General features: G+C 39.3%; 1 protein-coding gene across 4 annotated transcripts; it reads right to left on the reverse strand.

The window, feature by feature from the left end:
• Positions 1-282: 282 nt before the first annotated feature.
• On the reverse strand, positions 283-21,218 carry LOC18445291 (transcription initiation factor IIE subunit beta). Of its 4 annotated transcripts, none has more exons than XM_011629136.3 (6): positions 21,015-21,218; positions 20,412-20,455; positions 18,218-18,505; positions 16,759-16,890; positions 16,532-16,648; positions 283-1,097 (listed from the first exon to the last, which is right to left on the reverse strand). In XM_011629136.3, exons 3-6 carry the CDS (start codon positions 18,503-18,505, stop codon positions 750-752), a joined length of 885 nt encoding a protein of 294 aa, XP_011627438.1. In that variant the 5' UTR covers positions 20,412-20,455; positions 21,015-21,218; the 3' UTR covers positions 283-749. The 4 variants fall into 4 exon arrangements, with proteins under 4 accessions (XP_011627438.1, XP_011627439.1, XP_020529759.1 ...); XM_011629137.3 differs by having other exon boundaries at positions 21,010-21,067; XM_020674100.2 differs by having other exon boundaries at positions 20,412-20,476; positions 21,015-21,066.
• Positions 21,219-21,421: the final 203 nt, after the last annotated feature.

Below are 21,421 nucleotides of genomic sequence, written 5' to 3' on the forward strand. Positions count from 1 at the left end.
CATATAAACTTATGTGGAAATCAAATAATAAGAAAAAACATCATTTCAAAACAGCAACCAAAAAACGGACTGCCATAAGAGGCATTCAAGTCCATATAGAAATGTAAACATATATTATATATGCCACCAATATGACCCAGGTTTTCCAATAATCCACTGTTAGTTGGTTAGAGCAATCTTCAGAATTCTCCAGTTTCCAGCAAGTCGCAAAACAAGGTAAAAAATAACTAAAATGGCCCTGCCACCAGAATAACACCACTTCATAGTCCTAGAACAATGATATTCAAGAAATAACAAGCCGATTTATATAGCAGTATCAGGAACATCCACCTCATATAAATTTTATTTTCTATACTGCATAAATCTTACAATTTAAGCAGAGCAAATACAAAAAAAGGATGAGAAACATGATATGTGCAGTTCCATGCATGTGAAGAAAACGCCCCATATCCCAACACTAAATTTCCAGTTGAAATGGCTCACATACTGGGACCAAACAACCCACCAACAAGTCCCCAATAATTAATTAGGAAACCCGACAGAGAGAGAGAGAGATGCATACCAGATGAATCTATTTACTAATAGCACATCATCCATTCGCGAAGTGCACATTAGTTTCATCTCGACCCCCATACAGCATCCATTCTCGAATAGCAGAATAGTTTGATCTCTTTGTCGTCATGGAAATCCCAAAAAGAAAGAAACTGGGTTTGGCCATCTTTCAGTTGCCTCAAAATAGAGCTCTAAATTCAGGAGTCTGAACCATTAAGGTTCCTAAACAGCTCAGGCAAGTGAGCATTGGTGAGCTTAGTCCTCTTGCTCAGCTCTCTCTTCTTCTTGGTCTTGGGCTTAGAGCGAATGATGCCATCAATCTGGGCCATAGCCTTCCTTTTGGCTGTGTTAGTGGCTGGCTTCATGCCATTTTTCTGCAAATCTTTCTCAATGTCAACCATGTCTCTTGGCAACTCGATGCTCCTGAATAGCAGCTTTATGTCATCATCAACCTTGATTGTTATTTTTGGATCATTTGGATACACAATATCCTCTTGAGAATCAAAGTTCGACAAAAGCCAGACTTGGCATGCCGTTTTCAGCTCCTGTCTCCAATCCAAGCAATTAAAGGTCACATGGGAAATATTTCCATTCTTTGAAAATCTCATAAGAATTGCAAGATTCTCAAAACAAGAAAAATGAAAAAAAAAAAATAAAAAAATCTGAATGTCATAAGTATTTCCTGTTCTTATTTCTTCCACAATAATTGTTTCCTTTTTAACAAGTCTCTGCCTGTTTTGATCAAACTGAGTTTCAAAAAATTAACGCACCAGTAAAGAAATTTTACATCTTAGTTTCATTTTTTTATTGATAAGAAATATTTCCTCACTTAATTTTTAGTTTATAAAATACTATTAAGATAAAATGAACCAGACAATCCACCACTAGCACTTTGACTGAACAGTGAATAATTTAATTTTCTTTATTTTTCAAAAAAGTTATTGGTATAGAATGACCACCATTCTGTTACAGGCTGTCTGGTCTAAACAGTAGAGAAGTCAGATTCTAGCCACTTCTTTGATATTAACAGGTGGACAAAATCGCCCAAACCAATCCAGGATCAGTCAACTATTGCATTTAAAATCTGAATTGAAGCTCTGAAATCATATATTTGCGTGATGAAAAGTGAGACCGGCAAAAGATTAAATTTATTTTGTTCCTAATAAGAAAAAAGTTTATATAAGGTATCAACCTTATTCTGTACGTGTCCGGTACAACTAAAGAACTCACTAGAGAAGGTTGTTCCTATGTTGGAAAACCCTCAAATCACTCATCTCAACCTCGAAGGACAGCTTAGAGAAGGGATTTGAAGGGACGTCCCTTGAAAGGTGAAGGGATGCACCTTTGAAGGAGAGCTTAGAGAAACTGTTGAGGGTGAAGAATGCACCGTCTGCTAAGGGGAATGAGAAAAGGAAGTCGCCGTCAGACAACTGCCTGCATTTCAGACCTGGTTCACTCCACACTTCCTTGGCCCAGCGTTCAATACCTTTGGATGCCCCTCCTCTCTCTTCATCCCCTAGCCCTTCTCGCCCCCCTTTTCCTGTTCCTACCTACCCCTATCCTCCACCCGAGGCTCTCCACGTTTCCTCTCCTTCTGTTCCCTCCCTCATCCCCATTCGTTTTGGTTCCCTGCCGACGGCCCTTCATCTCCCTCCTCCTTCAGGTTCTGTGTTGTCCCGTACTCCGCCTCTCCCTCAATCATCTTCCGTCACCTTCCCCTCCCCCTCTTCTCCTTCATGCCACCCTCCGACTTCAGACCTCTCCCTCCCTGCCCCTATCATCCCCTCCTTGTCAAGGTCTGGTCCTTCTCCTCTTTTTTCGCCTCCTCTTATCGACCTTGACCCTTATCCAGAAGAAACCATGCCAGTCGCCAAAACCTCTCATGTTTCCATCCCTCCTGTAAGCGTCGTTCCTCCTATTGTTACCGTTTTCCCTGTTACCGTATCCCCTACCTCAGTAGAGACTTTGTCCCAAACACCCACAATGGACCCCTTTCTCCATCCCTTCGCTCCTCCCCCCATTGTGGTGGGCTTTCCGGCAGATCCTCTCACAGGTGACCCCATCACTACCTCAGTTCCATCCTTGCCTATTCTTATACTCATCCCACAGCCTTCGGTAACTCTTAACCCTTTCATTGACCCTGTTTCGGCCCTGCTACCTCTCTTCTTCACTTCTCCCCTCTTCTATCTCTTCCTCTTAACCCTAACCCTTTGGCCTCCCCCACGGATCCTTTCATCTACTCAAGGAATTTCGGCCCCTCACCTTTGAACTCTACCCTCGGTTTTTTGCACCCTGTTTTGCCCCTGCATCTCCCTACTGACTCTCCCCTCTCATCGACCAGCGCTGGTTGCGAAATTGGGGATGTCCACCCCACTGAGCCAGCATCACCTTCTCCTGTTGCCAATGCCAACCCCCATAACACTTTCCCTAACTCCTCGCCCACTCTTTCTGCTACCCCTCTCTCTGCCTCTCTACTCTCCCTCTCTTCACCCACTCCTGTTTCTGTGAATGACCCCTTCGGGCTTTCGTCGGGCATTTTCAGGCCCACTTCTGCTGACAGTCTGGTTCCCAGTCCTACCAGCTTTACCTTCCCCTACTGCCTTCATTGGGACGGACACTCCTGACTCTCTTCTCTCAGTGGACACCATGGGAGATCCGCTCTCACCCCCCTCAGCAGACTCAGACTTCGTCAATGGAGTGGACGCTGGTCAAGGACAAATTCGTGAAGTTTTGAGAGTCATCGGCTTCCCCAAACCCCCCCCCCCTTTCTGCTACCCCACCCTCTGCCTTCCTACTCTCCCTCTCTTCACCCACTCCTGTTTCTGTGAATGACCCCTTCGGGCTTTCGTCGGGCATTTTCAGGCCCACTTCTGCTGACGGTCTGGCTTTCCCAGTCCTACCAGCTTTACCTTCCCCTACTGCCCTCATTGGGATGGACACTCCTGACTCTCTTCTCTCAGTGGACACCATGGGAGATCTGCTCTCACCCCCCTCAGCATACTCAGACTTCGTCAATGGAGTGGACGCTGGTCAAGGACAAATTCGTGAAGAGTCATTGGCTTCCCCGAACCTCCCCCCCCCCGCCGAAAGACCCTTCAAAGAATTCTTCAAAGTTGAAGCCCAGTCAAGAGCAAGGGTAAACAAGAAAAGTTCCTGAGAAATCTCAAACTTGGCCTCCCCTCTTCTTCCTCCCTCTCCTTCTCCCCCACACACCAGTATTCGGCCCCTACTGCCCCACTGGTGAGACGTTCCCTTAGGAACTCTCCCCTCTCCATTACTCATCCATGCTGATTTTATCCCGGAATATCTGAGGCCTCAGCCATCCTCTCAAGAAGGGTGCAGTCAAAGACCTCTGCTTTAGACATTGGCCTTCTATTCTGGCCTTAACCGAGACCAAACTGCCTTCTCCTACTCTGCTTCAAGTCCGACAGGTCTGGGGGAGACGCCCTTGCCATTGGGCAGCAGTGCCAGCTGAAGGAGCTTCAGGGGGAATCTGGGTCATTTGGGACCCAACGATTCATTCCTTAGTCTCCCAACACTTGGGAAGATTCTCAGCCACCACTCTTCTTTCCAGAATTCGTGACGGCTTTTTTTGGAAATTTACCGCTGTCTATGGGCCTACCCAAGACTCTCTTCGACCTCTTTTTTGGGAGGAACTAAATCTGGTTGGTCAACTTCCTCACCTTGTGTGGTGCCTAGGGGGTCAGTTTAACGTCATAGGTGGTCCCATGAAAGGAACTATGCTTCAAGGATCTCCCCGGCTATGTCAGCTTTCTCTGATTCCAACAACCTCTTAGACCTCCCTACCCAAGGCACTCAATTTACTTGGTCCAACCACACTTCCAATCCCCTCTTTTCAAGATTGGATCGCTTCCTTACCTCTATTGGTTGGGGCACCTCCTTTCCTATAACCCATTCCTTGGCTCTGCCCAAGCCCACTTCTGACCATTGCCCTATCCTCCTTAACACCAATTCCTCACATAGTGGCCCCAAACCTTTTAGGTTTGAATTAGCATGGTTGGAAGAACCTTCTCTTACTAAGATTTTACCGATTTGGTGGCTGGAGCTTTCTAGTTTGGTTGTTGGTTCGGCAAGGTTCAAATTCCAGCGAAAACTGCAATTACTCAAGGGTCTGCTAAAATCTTGGAGTCAGAACCTCCCAGGGTTCCTCAACCCCAGAAAACTGCTACTTTGCAGTCCATCCAGGCCCTTGACAACCTAGAAGAAACTAGGTCTCTCTCGGGCCCTGAACTTCAGGAAAGGGACGACCTTAAACTACTTTTCCAATCCCTACTAAAAAAAGAGGAAATATTCTGGTACCAGAGATCTAGAATTAAGTGGTTGAATTAGGGGATCTTAACACTGGTTTCTTTCACAAAACAGCTAACTGCAGGCGCAGGAATAACTCTATATCTCAGCTGTTGGTGGAAGGAAACCTCTTAGATCGCCCCCCAGACATAGAGCAAGCCATCCTAGGCTATTTTCAAACCCTCTTCTCAGCCCCCTCAACCCCTCGCCCCCAGATGGGGGACATCCAATTCCTTGCTTTACTGCCTGAAAAGGCTTCTTGGCTGGAGAGACCTTTCTCAAAACCCAAAATCTTAGCAGCCTTTTCAGACCTCGACTCTGTCAGAGCCTGGGGGACATCCAATTCCTTGCTTTACCGCCTGAAAAGGCTTCTTGGCTAGAGAGACCTTTCTCAGAACCCGAAATCTTAGCAGCCCTTTTGGACCTCGACTCTGACAGAGCCCCTGAACAGGATGGCTACCCTCTGACTCCTTTCAAGATTTTTTGGGAATCTTTCCTTGCTGATTTCTTCTCTCTCTTCGAAGAATCTCACGATAGGGGGACCATTCACCGAGCTATGAAACATTCATAACTTTGGTACCCAAAATTCCAGGTGCAAATCAGCCCAAAGACTTCAGACCTATTAGCCTCGTGAACTCCACCTATAAAGACTTGGCTAAGGTGCTAGCTTCTCGCCTCAAAGAGGTCCTACACTTGATCATTTCTCCCAATCAAATTTCATCAAAGACAGGTAGATTCTAGACAGTGCCCTGGTGGCTCACAAATATATACATTTTAGACGCCTGAACAAAGATCCCAGTGTCATAGTAAAGCTCGATTGGGAGAAAGCATATAACCATGTCGATTGGGATTTACTTGAAGAAACCCAATCCAATGGAGAAACTGGATGAGAGCTTGTTCCTTACTTTTCTATTCTCATCAATGGTACCCCCAAAGGGTACTTCCTTTCTACTAGAGGTCTCCGCCAAGGGGATCCTCTCTCCCCCTTCCTCTTCGCCATTTCGGCAGAGGTTTTCAGGATGTAGGCCGCTGAATTGTTGTTCGGCTTCTCTGTGGGACTTCGGATTCCTCCTGTTTCCCACCTCTAATACGCAGATGACACCCTTGTGTTCTTGCTTAGATGCTTCGAATTTGCCACCGGGTTCAAAGTAAATTAGGACAAAACCACTATGATGGGATCAATGTTGGCCCTGCCACTCTCGCTTCCTTTGCTGATTCATGGTACTGTGGCAAGGAAACCTTACCCTCAACGTACCTAAGTCTTCCTCTCTGCTTTGGAAAACCTAACAAAAGCCTATCATCCCACATTGTCGACAAAGTGGACCGCAGATTAGTTGGATGGAAAGGGACGTTTCTATCGCCAGGTGGCAGGCAAACGCTCATCAAAGCAACTTTAGCCCAACATTCGAATGTACAAGATGTCTCTCTTCCAAATGCCTGTTGTTATTAGAAAGACTATCGAGCAACTTATAAGAAGGTTCTTCTGGTCAGGTGTTGATTCCGACCACAAATTCCATTTGATAGCTTAGGATAAACTTTGTCAGCCAAAGAAATGGGGCGGCTCGGGAATAAAAAATATTGGCACTCAGAATTTAGCCTTACTAGGCAAATGGTGTTGGCGATTGCTAACTCTATCGAATCAACTCTGGATCGACATCCTCAAAACCAAATATCATCTCCACGATTCCCCTTGGGTACCTGATTTCAGAGCCAATAACAAGTCTTCAGGTTGTCTGGAGGTCTATTTGTTCTATATTTCCACTCTTCAAACCTCACATCGGATTCCACCCCAGATCAGGGATCCGCATTCTCTTTTGGCACAATCTTTGGCTGGGCTATACTCCTTTCAAGGAAAAATACCGTGAAGTCTTTCGACTTGCTAGAGATCAAGGGACAACAGTAGCCCAAGAAATGCTACTGGCTGGGACCTCTCGATCTTGGAAGCCTGTTTTTAGGAGATCCCTCAATGACTAAGAAATGTTTAGTTTCGCCTCTCTCTCGGCAGACCTACAAGCATGTTTCCCCGCCCATGCGAGCCCTGGCCATATCATTTGGAGCCTGCCCCGGGTGGCTCTTTCTCGGTCTCTTCTTTTTACCGCTTTCTGTCTTTACCTCCCACTTTCCCCCTTGCTCCAACTTCGATTGTGGCTCAAGCCTGGGACTCCCTAGCCCCTCCAAAAGTAAAGGTTTTTATGTGGTTGGCCCTCTCTCAGAGAATTCTCACCGTTGATCAGCTACAAAGAAGAGGTTTTCAGATTCCCAATGGCTGCGTCCAGTGCTTAGCAAAAGAGGAAACTAATAACCACCTCTTCCTGCATACAACATGTGGGGTGCTATCCTCAAGCTTTTCAAGGTGGAATGGGTACGTCCAGCCGAAGTGACTTCAATTCTTTCTTCTATTAAGCCTTTTCCATGGCCCAAAGCAGGGATCATGCTTTGGAAATCGGTGGTGTCCGCAGCCTTGTGGTCTTTATGGTTGAGCGAAACCACAGGATTTTCAAGGGGGTTTACTCTCCTTGATTCAAAGTCTTCAACAAGCTCAAAGCTTCCAACATATTCTAGGCCACTAATCATACTCGTTTCAAAGGAATTCAGCCTTCGACGTTTCACCAAGATTGGAGCATCGCCCTGAGACATCATCGCTCCCGCCCCTCCAAGTCCTCTTGCTGGAAACCTCCACCACAAGGGAAGCTAAAGCTCAATTTTGCCAGTTGCTCCCTTGGTAACCCGGGACCGTCAGGAATTGGAGCCATCCTCAGAGACCACCTCGGCTCTATCGTGGCCTCTGTTTCCAAACATATCGGTTACAAAGATTCGACTGAGGCTGAAGTTGAAGCTCTCCTAGAAGGTTTACTACTCATCCAAAATCTCAACCTGCCCTTAATCATTATAGAGGTTGACTCCAGGAACACCAACACTTGGGCCCAAAATCCTACTTCCTCCCCCCCTGGTATTTGGCACAATCAGTTGACCGGATTCATTACCTTTGAGAAATACATTCATCGTGTGGACGTATTCTTGAAGGGAAGGAAACCACGAAGCTGATTCCCTTGCAAAAGCAGCAGCGGAGAAGGATGGACTCTAAAAGCTCTCTCTTTTTTAGCTTTCCTTTTTTGCCTTTTTTGGCTTTTTCTGTTCCAAGGATCGGCTTCTTTTCTTAAGTTGCTGCTCCAAAACAGTAACTTTTCAAAAGAGGCTTTAGATGCCTTTTTTCTTTTTCCCTTCACCTTGAGCACCTTTTTTGTGGTTAGCCAATGTTGTGTACACTCTCTTCTTAAATTAAAGATCAACATGTTAAAAAAAAAAAAAATAGTTCATCTTCTAACACATTATTTGGATGCATTTTCAAGATATTCAAGTGTTTATAGATCTGCTTGATCGTCACCATTTCTGAAACTTTAAATTTCATAATAGGGGGCAATAATAGATTTTCATATCATCGCAAGGCTTTGCGGTACCGAAACTGCATTTTCAGCATAATTTTAAGGTGCACCTTACTTCAATGGTATAAGATTGACATCTTATACAAACCTTACCCTTCTACTAATAGATCATTTTCCGCTTTAAATATATTATTTCTTCCATTCAATTACTAAAAGAAAGGAGAAATAATTCACATATTTCATGAAAGAAAGAGAAAAAAGGGGGCTTCGGGGAAAGATGTAGACGGTGGATGAGAGGTTGTTACTCTTGCCATTCTTCTCCATCCTCATCAACGGAACCCCTCAAAGGTTACTTTCCTCAACCACTCATTGGGGAGGGAGACGCACAAAATACTCTCTTAGGCTGCGGGTTTTGTGGCTCCCCCCTAGTACTTGGCATCGATTTATGATGAGATTGATTTCATTTGCAGGTATATGGTCGTCTTATAGACACATACCTAGCGGGAGTCCAACACCCTAGTGGACCAACTAGCTAAAGATAGAGTATCATCCACCAGCTCAGGTTCTTGAATTACCATTGTTTGGCTTCTTTTCCATTCCTACTTGTAAAGGACAGTTATGCTAGTCCTCTTTTGGTTTTCTGCCTTGGCTACTTTCGGGTATTCTGCTTTTAGGCCCCAATCAGTTTTTGTATAAGGCTACCCTTCTGCGGTAGTCTCTTCTTTTGGCGAGTGGCCCATCTTGTGGGATCCCTCTGCTTACTCTTGTACTTATTACTCTTCAATAGCACAGTTAACAAAAAAAAAAAAAAAAGGGGAATGAGTAATTTCCCATCCCCCCTACTCCCCAAAACAAAACAAAAAAAAACGATTGGTTTCTACTTTTTCTTCATTCCTTAACCAAAGAATACAAAAGATAATTTATGCAGTGACTGTCAATATTAAGGCTCTTTCACCTAGCTAAAACGAGACCTTTAACCCCGCTATCTATTGAAAATGTTATAAATATCAAAAGCCTAGGCAAACTATCAAAAACAGCCCCAAAGAATCAAGACAACCTTGTTTGTGAAAATATCCAAGAGAGGAAGCACCTTGAGTATATTGTAAGCTACCACAAAGCATACATGAACCTCGAAACATTTAAGAAGGCTTAAAATCTGTTACCCCCTGAACATCTGAAGAAATCAGCTGTATACAAGGACTTGGTTTTTGTCATCAATACAGCTATACCCCAAAAACCTTTCAGTAACATCTCTAAACACCTCAGCCAGCGGTTCAAACAACCCATGGGCAGTCATATAGCTTCTCATGTTCATTAGTCAGCATTCCAACTCCTCCCCCTCCCCCTCCACCCCACCACCACCAGCCACCCTTTGTCTTTCTTTAGGTGGAAAGAGTAGATTAGAATTGTTAGCTTGTTAGGACAAAATTCGAGGATTCAAACCATTGACCTCCTGCAAGAAATCAGATGCACCCTAAGGGACACTCAGCTAGTCCTCGAAACCCTCAAGTGAAGAACAGAACAAATCTCTCTTATACCAGTCCATGGATCTTGATAAAATGGAAACTAAAAACATATCAAGTTCTATACACATTAGCCACCCACACATCTATGTAAGTATCCCACTAATTTCCATTTTCGTGAACACCTAAGCCCTTGAGAGAATATCATTTTCATACACAAATTACTCAAGGATGTCTGAAAAGCATAGTTCGTTTTGCATGTATAGTATGAGCTAGACTTTCCCTACCCAATCTTTTGAAGGTAGACAAGACAAATAAGGATGCCAAGAAGCCCCAAAAATAATTAACCACTATAGAATAAACCTTCTCACATCGCTTTTTAAGAAAGCACATATTGAGGTAGTTAATAGAGAACCAAAAATCTAGATTCTCACAAAAAAAAATTTAAAATAGCAGACTTCTTTTTCAATTGTATTTTTAAGTGAAGAAAAACTAGGGGGGCATTAAACCTTTGGGAGAGAGCTCCAAATGAAGGATCATAAGTTTACAGATTATAGAAGCATCAAAACTTTCACCATTTTAGTTCAGTCCATAGTAGCTTGTAGGAGACAGTTGGGCTACCCTTGTTCTAAGTAATCCGCCAAACGCAGTGGACAGCGGAGAGACGAAATCCCAAAACTGCAAGTAGCTAATATTGCCACGCATGTTGCAGATGGAAGAACCAAAAAACTTGGTTACTTAAATCATGGGAACCCAAACTAGTCCCAAATTTTGTACACTAACCGCAGTCTTATTAGTAAATGCTCAATTATAAATAATAGCCTGTCTATGTTAGTTTCTGATTTCCTATTATATAGGCCATAAAAATGCCAAAACGAGCTAATACGAATGCCAAACACCACATGGTCACATCATAGTTTCTGGGATCAGGAATGAGGGATTGTGGCAAGCGAGAGACCCCCATGGTAGGGTTGTAGTTTGTACACCCCGACATATGGGGATCTCGATCCCGATAAAAGGGGGAGCTCGATCCGAACTTAACAAGGATCGAATGATAAATTATACTGGACTGAGCTCCATCTAGTAAAAAATGAGGCCCTTGAGAGCACTTAAGTACTATAGTAGTATAAATATAGCACAATGTTTATAGGAATGGAGCTGGGGTCGTGGTGGTGGCATCCCCACACCTAGTCCCCACATTGTGGTTTCCATTCATACCACTAACACCTTCAAAAAATATACCACGATGTATACCATACCACACTGCTATACAATACTATATTGCCATACTGTACTAGTATGCTGTATATTATATTTCTACTATACTACACCATATGCCACTATTGTTAATCTTCTATGTACAACTATAAAACATGTACTATACCATATAGTATATAACTGTGTACTCTACTAGACTATACCAGCATGCCAAAAATTCGCCGCTACAACAAGGAACGGCCTGAATGAAACTGGGACCAGCAACCACCAGTCCGAGTCTCCCCCTAAGTCGAGGTCAGACCTAAAGGTGTATAAATTAATATTAAAAAACGTTTTAATTATAAACCAATGTTTTTAGGATGACTTGAAGTTCCCAAGCCTTCTTTAAACATTTTAAAGCTTTTTTTTTTTCGCATTTTTTTTTAATATGGACAAGTCAGCCAAGCCAAGTTACCAACTCAGCCAGTTCGACTCGGAACCAGTAGCCGAGTGATTCGACCCACTGGTCCGATTCTTAAAATATTGCACTATACTATGTTACTATATTATACTACAAATGCTAGAGAATGTGGATCCCTCATTACTTGGGATCTCAATCCCTAATAGGAAGGATCACGGTTCCAAAGTTTTAAAATCATAGAGGAACCACATTCTATTAATTGGAGTGCGCAAGCGATATTTTACAGCAGAATTGACCACTTGATTAGGTCAATTGTGATAACTAAGGGTCATATGCCATGATGAGGGATCCAATGAGGATTCTCCAGTAAGCAAAGAAATGTTTTTGAGGATGCTGGAGGAACCAATTGGGGACGAGACATGGGTTGGATTCATATCTAAAAGTAGGGAATAGTGAACCACTTGTCAGAAGGAGCAAAACTAAGGAGTATTGGAGATGGTGCAGGCCCAATGAAGTCAACAAGGCAGTGCTCAAAATTAGTCCCAACAAGAACACAGTCCTATTTAGCAGAAAATGCAAAAAAATTCATGAGAAAGTTTGCAAATCCAATGTATAATCTAATGATTTTAGAATGTTGACATGCCTCATAATAAAGGCAACTACTCATACAAGTGCCAACTAGAATAAATAGTGGTTGACATGTGTTATAATGAAGGCTACTACCTATACTAGAAACCGCTAGTGCCAACAAGGATATATGGTGGGCTAGGAGACAACTAAGTTCTTACAAGATACACAAACTCTGATTGAATAGAAATAGAAACATTTTTAAAACAAAGTGCACAAAATGTCCTTAGAGAAGAGAATTTTCATTAATGCCCAATATGTAGAGAGTTGAGTTAATTGAATGGAAGGACAATAACTAAAGTCTCCAGATTATTGACCCCATGGAATTGTATCCCATAGAACGTGGACTCTCCCAGCATATAGGAATTCCAAATTTCTATCTAAGTTGCTAAATATTATAGATAGTGTCAAAGGAGAACATAATTACCAACAGCCAAGCAAACCACCAATAAGAAAAAACAGCTGCCAATAATGCCTAGGGAACACCTCTGGGTGTGAGTGCAGGAACAAACGAATAGAAATTTTTTCCTGTGGAATCATCATTCATAAACTCTGATATTTGGGAATTGAACACCACTCAAGTGCGAGGATCACGAAACTGGGGAAAAACTATTGGTTGACTGAAAAAAACTAGTACTCATTTAAAAGGAAAAGATTCCTATGAGTCCTAGGACTCATATGTAGAAATGAGTTTCCCCTTAAAAATCCTTTTTTTTGTTTTTTGGCAAGGTTAGAAAGCGCTTAAAAATCCAATTTTGATATGGATTTAGGAAGACTTAAATTTTATAGAATATATAACCCTAATTGGAGATAATGAATATGTAAAAATAAATAAAATTTGAAAATAAAGAAGTGAGAATTTCATGAAGGAAATATGTAGAGCATTAGTTTTAACTTTTTAGAGGAACCACATAATATGCATCTATCTTTAAGATTTATGCCTTGGGGGACACAAAGGTAAAAATGTGTCCCCCGACACATACAAAACTTTTCCTATTTAAAATTAACCTTTGGGTATTTGGAAAGATGAGGCATTTCACGACCAGCCATTAGAAAATTTACCACACCAGTTTATCACTGGAGTGCATCCTGAAAGCACAAGCAGAATCAAACATAATTCTAAATTAATGGAGTAAAAGGCCTTCATAAATGAGCTACGAGATAGGTAAAATTCATTAATAATGGTAGGAGGCTCTAGACGAATAGATGAATAATGATAAAGGCACATTATAGGTTAGCTTCAAGCACCAATTAACTACAAGAGAAGCATTTCAAGCATGAGACAAGGTCTATGACATCTACAAAGCAAGCATCCTTTTCCTTAACTAGCAGGAAATTCACTTATGTGCCTCTTCTTTGGCTGTGATGAGAGCATTACTCATGGGATTATCATTGTTTCCTCAAGGAAAAGCCGAGCAGATTATTGTTGATGGCCACAGACTTATCGTGATTAGATAAGCAATGCGGAATAGCCCATCCCTTAGCCACTCATGATGATATTTGATGAAATAGCGGACCTAGTTTCTTCATTTCAGCCCATTTCAGCACATTTTCAAGATGCCTAGCAAGGAGGCAAACAATCCCACTGAAGGCGAACTGTCACACAATACCCTTTTGGTTGAAGCTGATGCTTTAGCTTATCGAGTTGCCTCAACATCTCTTTGATGTCAATGACTTGATTATTGTACATTTTTACATTATTAATATTAGATGTTGCTTCGACGTCTCTTTTTTCTTCTGAGATGCCAATGACTTGTTCATTGTACACTTCTATATTGTCAATAAGATACGGTTATGATTAAGAAAAAAACAGTAATTCAACTTTTTTTGTCAAGTAACTGCTAAATCCATGTACTTTCTTACTTTTATATGACAGGTTTATAGCTTTTTATTTGTGAATCTTTCACTAAGTTATATAAGTTTTCCACCTCATCATGCCTATCATTTAGGCCACAACAAAACTACTCACCTAAACATAATGCAGTGGGACAAAAAATTTCATAACAAGGCCAGAATAGACTTCGAATTACAATAACAGTCTGTTTGGGTACCTAGATTGGACTCTCCAGGATAAGACTATCCAGGTATTGGGCCCTTATCCCTTGTTTGGGTAACACATTCACGCGTGGATAGCTGAATCCCAGAGATTGGCCAATCCACATTGGACCCGAAATTTTACAATTCATTCAAGCTAATTTGGACCGTTGAGGTCCACGAATCACAAAGACATCTTACTTAAATATAATATTATATATTACATTTAATATATTTATTTATTATATTATCTATAATAAAATATAATACAATATAATATAATATATAATATAACAAATGATATTTTTATATCATATATAATACAAATATTATATAGATTATATATAATGTATATAAGAAGTATATTATATATATATATATTAATTATATAATATATAGTAGTATATAAATACCATATACTATATAATATAATTACATTAATAAAATAAATATAAATATATAATACATATAATATAATATAATATAATATAATACAAATTATATTATATATATAATTTATACTATTATATATTTGTATTATAGTATATCATATATATCATATTTTATTATAGGAAGAGACTACATAACGCCTATGGGCAAAAATGAACAGTATTTTCGCCCATAGGTTCAACGCCGTCCGATTTTTCCGGACGGTGTGAATTAAAGACAGTCACGGACCTACCAAATCCATGATGGAATTTTTTTTCACACAAATTTGACGGAAATAATATGGGGGCACCGCCACGACTCTTGTAGGTCCATGGCGGTTTTTGGGCAAAAGCGTCGGCGAAACACTGTAGCACTTCGCCTATAGGCATTTTTAAGACTTTTCCATTATTATATATTTATATAATATGTATAATATATTTATGTATTATACTATAATATTATATATTTCCTCTATTTATATTATATATAATATATAGTATACAAATATCATATGTTATACATAATAAATATATATTAAAAATAATACAATCACATTAATAAAATAAATATAAATATATAAACTACAATATAATACAAATTATATTTTATATATAATATATACTATTATATTAGATTACAGTCCTTATGTATTATATTATAGTATTATATATTTCGTCTAATGTTATATATAATATAAAAAGAATATATTATTTATATATTATATATTAATTATTATTGCAATATAATTTATATATTAAGGATACAATGGAAAGGAATAAGAAAAAATAAGGATTTCATCTTAGTTAAGAAAATAATATTGAAGTTTGGAATCAATGGGGGAAGTTTAACAGTATAAAATTAAATGTAGGGTAACAATATAAAAACTGCAACTGAATATCCATGGATTCACATCTTCCAAGCAATCCAAACAGTGGACATGCATACTCCGTGTTTCTTATCAGGTGCTATCCAAACAATAGATAGCCCAATTCCAAGGACAAACCAATTCCAGGAGAAGCTTATTCCTAGGACAGACTTCTCCAGGTACCCAAACAGGCCCTAAAGCACTAAAAGACTTAGATCACTAAAGTAGTTTGTACTACTGGCAAATTACCATACATGTGTCACTATTTTGATCTGAACTCATATATTACCAACACAATCTAATGAGGTGATCGAACTGTAGAACCTATGCACATGCGTTATTTGTAAGCTTATACCAAATTGCTCCGAAATTTAACAGTATATGTTTAATTTACTAATTAACTAAAACTTCAATATTTAATATTTGGACTAAATGGTAGGGAGTTGCATCAAATGTACTACTACGCTACAATCCATATTCTGTACCAATTGTATCATCAGGTAAACATAGTCGTCGATCTGTAAGCAATATTGTACCACCTTCAACTTAATTTGGTGATGAAAGAAGTATTGGATCACTTATTCAAAACTAGAAAATTGGCCTACACAAAATATAAATTGGATAATGTTTTAAATAGACCTTTTTTTATGAGTATGTTAGATGCATCATAACAAATTTTTAAATCTCTATATATATTTCATATATTATAACAATTTTATATAAACAGTTCCAAAATACTTCTAAATTCTAATCAATAAAAATTTTAAGTAATAATTGAAAAAAAAAAAAACATAATTACATTTCATAGTGATTTTCTATTATATTGGCATTTGTTTATCAATATTTGGTAGCATTAGTGTCAAGCCCAGCATGCCTCTACAAACATCCATGTTGGAATGTTTCATGTTATTATTATTGCTGCCAGCTAATCAATGGTGATGTCATGTTGCAAATATCCTATCATGATCATCATTATCAGGATAGCATCACATTCATCATCATCACCAACAGAACCTTTTTCCAACTATATGGGGTCGGCTACACGAATCATGGTCTGCCATTGTGCTCTATCAAGGGGGCGTCATGTTCATTTTTTTTATGGGGGGGGAAGGCTGGGGGGGGGGAGAAAAAAGAAAAAAGAAAGTCTACCTGCAAATCCTCCATATTGTAAATGATGGGAATCAATGAATACAGAAGGATCAATGCAAACCTGCTAAAAAATATTGAAAATAAAGTTGAAAACTGTTTCTACCTGCAAATCCTCCAAAACAGATGGGTATGCATCCTTGAGATCAACAACAGCAATGCCTTCTACAGATTTTCTTATCAGATGAAGCAGTTCATTCTTGTCCTTCACATCGTGTTTTGACTGTATAATACAGAGATAACTCAACAAAAGATTCCATATTCCTTTTGTTCGTTTTCTTATTTCAAAATATAATACCATTTACAAAGGTAGGATAATATGAATCAGATTACCTTGTATGAGAAGCGTTTCCCGTCATAATTCACTTTGACATTCTTCCTCAAACTATCAAAGACCAACTTGTTTGCATTCAAATCAACATAGCATGCTTCATTTATCTGCTCAGGGGTGAGAGCTTGCCTAGTCTGTGCAAAGCTAACAAGTGCATCAGATGCTGCAATAAAAGATGAGAGCAAATATTGGAATTTTCCATTATTTGTAAACTACCAAATAGCATGGAGTTTCTACATCTAAAAAAATACATCATAGAGGAAGAAGATCCTTCAGCCTTATCGGACAGTGGAACTTGTCAACGAAATCATTTAGATCTCTATGTTCAGAGGCTTCTTGTTGCACAATGCATAGTGAGGTAATCTCTCATCTCATCGAGGAAGTTGGCCACACCCTCAACCTCGAGAACGAGTCATACCAAAGCAAAAAAGCGAAAGTTTACAGGCTGATAGAAGATTTGTCCAGCTTTGTAGCATCAATGGAACTGCCAGGGCCAGGGGTACCAGGCAAATGAAGGTGATAGGGTGAAGGCAACAAACCACCCTAGTCAAGACCTCTTTGATTGTCATTAATCAAAAGCATCACTTAGTGGTCCATATGAAGTGAACTATTTGAGCTCTGTTTGTATTTGTAAGAGTAACACGGTTTCTGCCGCCTCCCTATGTGGCTTTCAAGGACAAAAGGCTCCAACTCTCTTCTTCTATAGTTGACCACTATTGACAATAGAAATTGAGTAAACTACAATGTTTGGGTATCTTCAGTAGAAGAAGTTTTTCCCAGGTCACAATCTATTGATAACTGAGGGTGATAAACTCAATACCAGCCCTAACACGAGCTCTAGTGTTCAAATGGGGAATAGTCATCTGTGGATGCATGGATCTTTAATGGCCTTCTACCATTTCCTTCCATGAGCAGGTGTAATTAACGGCTACGATTCTGCAGGGGCCTAAAGAGCCAACAGCATCAACATAGCCTGGCAACCTTAGAAACCTATATTATGCTAGGACTAGGTGAGCATTAAACTGACTTCAAATATGATTGCGTTTTGTGTTTAATTCTACATACCTAAGATAGAAGTTATTAAAATCCCATTTGACATTAATTATGGTAAAAAAACCTGGCTTTTCCTCAAGATCTACCACAAATCAATCACAGAAGAATCAACTTTTGACATTTGTCACATAAAGGTATGCCTCAATTGATAGCAATAATGAATCAATCAGCCAGAACTCAAAATTCAATTTTTTTATTCAATTGTATCATGCTCCACATGAAACAAAAAAAGAGCATACAAAAATCTACGAAAAACCATATGATGGCTACTGGCTAATCTAGAGCAAGGTGGCGTAATCGCAAATATTCAAAATTTAGAAACACTGCATCCGCTTCAGGAGAAAAATAGGCATTTTCCTAACTTAGATAATAGCAGGGAAGTTTGTGTAAACTGTTATTGAACCCTACCTCTAAAAGAAGGTCAAGGACACGTTTCATCTGAGCTCCTACTGGGGATTTCCTGATAGAATTGATTTGTTGAAGCCTCTCAGTATCACCTGAGAATTTGGTTGCAGGGGAGGGCTTCTGTGGAAGTGGAGAGGGCTTCTGTGGAAGCGGAGAGGGCTTCTGTGGAAGCGAAGAGGGCTTCAGAGGGGTGCTCTTCGAGGGTGCTGCTCGATTTGCAATGCTGCTGAGGGTTGACTGGCATTTTTCTTGCTGTTGCTTAAACTTATCTAGCTGTTGCTGCAAAGCCATCTGCATAATAGAATTTCACATTATGCATATATTTTATGTAATTTACAGTCCCACAACAAGCCTAGCTCCAGTAATGACAGGAGAAATAACCTTCTCAACATGCATCTATTGAATCTCATGTTATTTTTTCTTGAGGCAAGTCAAAACTGAAACTGAAGGAGTGTGAGATGCCAAGATGGCATCCACATCACATGTTTGTTTTTTACCATTTAAACAGTATATAGTTATTGTATTTTGCTCTTTCAGTAAAAAGAAGATCCAATAAAATAATTCCATTATGAGCACCAAAGATTTAAATTTACTTCCTTAACAATGACAAAGCAACCATGAACTGTTCACCACATTTCATTCACGATTCAATGAGAGAAGTATGATAAACTTCATCAACATTCTAGGTCCACACAATGGAGAGGGAGAAACTTATAGGACAAAACTTGAATTCAAAATGTGATCAGAGTAGCCACCAGAACTTAACGGCAAACTCAAACAATTTCACTACAACCAAATATAAGCAGCAGAATTTTCCACTTAACAAAAAAACAAGTGGATATTTTATGATGTTCATTTTTATTTTATCTTTTTTTGGTTTTGTTTTGGGGGGGGGGGGCTTGCGCGGGGGAGAGGAATGTACTAACCAAACAATATCAAATAACCATTACTATTGAAGAAAACCAAATAACCATCATTATTGAAGAAAACCCATCTTGTCCACCATTTTCAATAGTTTGCCAATTCCCATCTTACCACACACACACACACACACACATACATTGATAAGAAACACATGACTCAAGTGGACAAATCCCAGTAACTACAAGTTAACCAAAACAAAAATACAAATAATTATTGTCAAAACATACAAATAAAATATAACAATGAAGTTATCACTTGCACAGTTGCACCCAGACATTCAGGAACATTAGTAAATGTGCGATGGCATAGGAGGGACTCCACAACAAAAAGAGTAACTTCAACAACATTTTTTCCCAAATGCATCAAAATGGGCAACTATAATAAGATAGATAGGATTGCTAATCTTGGACTCAAACAGTACCTTGCATCAAACATAAATTGCCTAGACTGATCTCCAGTATCAGCAATAGACAATTGAAAACAAATGCAAAAAGCAATACTGAGTTCAGACCAGAATCATTTCCTCTTACTGTAATGAAAGGGAATTGAATCTCTCTAAACCTTGTAGACCTATATTCATGATGTGGGTTTTCCCTAAATCAGTTATAAAATCGAAAATGAACATTTAAAGAAAACAACTTTATTGGCATGACATTGTAAATTGAACCATTTTGCCACCTGAGCAATGTACCAGCTACAATGTATAGACAGTTATACACTTACAGTAGATGAAGAAATGGGTTCAGAGTACTTACCCAAAAAAAAAAAGAAATGGGCTCAAATTGCATAACATAAACACAAAATACTGGTTCACACACATGCGTCCAGGTGCACACATGCAGAGGAAAAGTAAAAGAACAAAAAATATCCAAAAAGTCCCAGGAGAAAGCCAAATCCATAACTCACAGGAGTTCTATGCATCAACTAAAATCCATGAAGGACCCCAGAAGTGTTGAATGGCACATTACTGGACTGTTAATGTATTTAATTCGATAATCAACAATGATTACAGGGCATGATCAGTGAGTATCATAAATCTGTACATATTGATCCATACATTAATCTGTACAAAAAACCTCCAAAAGTAAACCCTATCATTACCTAAGCAAATCCTATACGAGATCTCAACAGAAACCCTTGGAATTGCAGAGTTTGACCCACAGAACAAGAAAATGTAAGACATAAATGGACAGAAAACACCCAAAAATCACTCATAATTGAACTTACATCCAAAAAAGAAGAGGAAAGCCCTAAAATACCAGTATTAACATACCTCGCCTTTCTCTACGAGGGCTCTTTTTCTTTGTGATGGAGCTCCTGTGGGCCAAAAAAGACAAACTAAATAAGAAAAATAAACAGGGAATCAGACACATAGAAAGTATACAAACATAGAAAAACCCATACAAGAGAGAGAGTGCCCTACCTAGATAGAGAGAGGAATCTAAATTATCGGAATTCACCTACTGGAGAGGACTCTCTCCCCTGAGAAAGATACTTAAAAACTTTATATAAAAGGAACTCCAACAAATTTAATTCAAACCCCAGAAAAAAAGCATCTCACTTAAAAAACAATGCAAATTAGGGGAATTCAGAATAAAATCTCCAGCAATCCATATCAAATAGGAGAAGAACAAGAAGAAACAAGAATTCCCTCAATGATTTAGGTTGTCAGATCAAAATCCGAACTAAATTGAGCAAATTTCGTGAAACTATTCATCAATTGAAATAAATCTTGGAAAAAATTGCAGACGGATCGAACTGGATGATATAAATAACAGAATATTTCTTTAAGTGAATTTCTCATCGAAAATGACACCAGATTTATTTCGTAATCCGAGACTAAGAAGTAAAATTGAGCAAAAAAATATGACCTTACTTTATCGGGTTGAGCGAAATTAGAATAACGATAACCGAAGACAAGACATAATGGACGCAACGGACGGCTCGTTACGTTAAATAGGAGACCTGATTACATTTTTACCCCTAGTAAAATCAACAATTACACTTTCTTCCCTTCATCCTTAAAATTTGAGGACCATGTCTTTAAAATTAAAATTAACAACCATATTCCTTGACACTTAAACAAGGAACGTGTTCTCTTCCCTAATACATCAACAAAAAAAAACATTTACCGTAATTTATCTTTCCTTTAAATTTCAATTAAAAGTAAAATGATATAGTTGTTTATTATTTCTTTTAGAAAAAATTAAAATGCAACTTACACCAATCCAAATTACTGTCGAACCAAGCTTTGAAACTGTCGGACCGTGCTTTGAAATACTG

The sequence above is a fragment of the Amborella trichopoda genome, chromosome 2 (assembly GCF_054954075.1).
Source record: "Amborella trichopoda isolate Santa Cruz 75 chromosome 2, AtrichopodaSantaCruz75HAP2 v2.0, whole genome shotgun sequence".
NCBI classification, from domain to species: Eukaryota; Viridiplantae; Streptophyta; class Magnoliopsida; order Amborellales; family Amborellaceae; genus Amborella; species Amborella trichopoda.

What these genes read in the sequence shown, in the direction of transcription:
- LOC18445291 (XM_011629136.3), bottom strand. Translation starts at nt 18,505, where the DNA reads ATGGCTTTGCAGCAACAGCTAGATAAGTTTAAGCAACAGCAAGAAAAA. An exon ending in TCCTTGACCTTCTTTTAGAG is followed by an intron (nt 16,891 to 18,217) that starts GTAGGGTTCAAT and finishes AGCTTTGCACAG; the next exon opens with ACTAGGCAAGCTCTCACCCC. An exon ending in CTGTTTTGGAGGATTTGCAG is followed by an intron (nt 1,098 to 16,531) that starts GTAGAAACAGTT and finishes GATTGGAGACAG; the next exon opens with GAGCTGAAAACGGCATGCCA.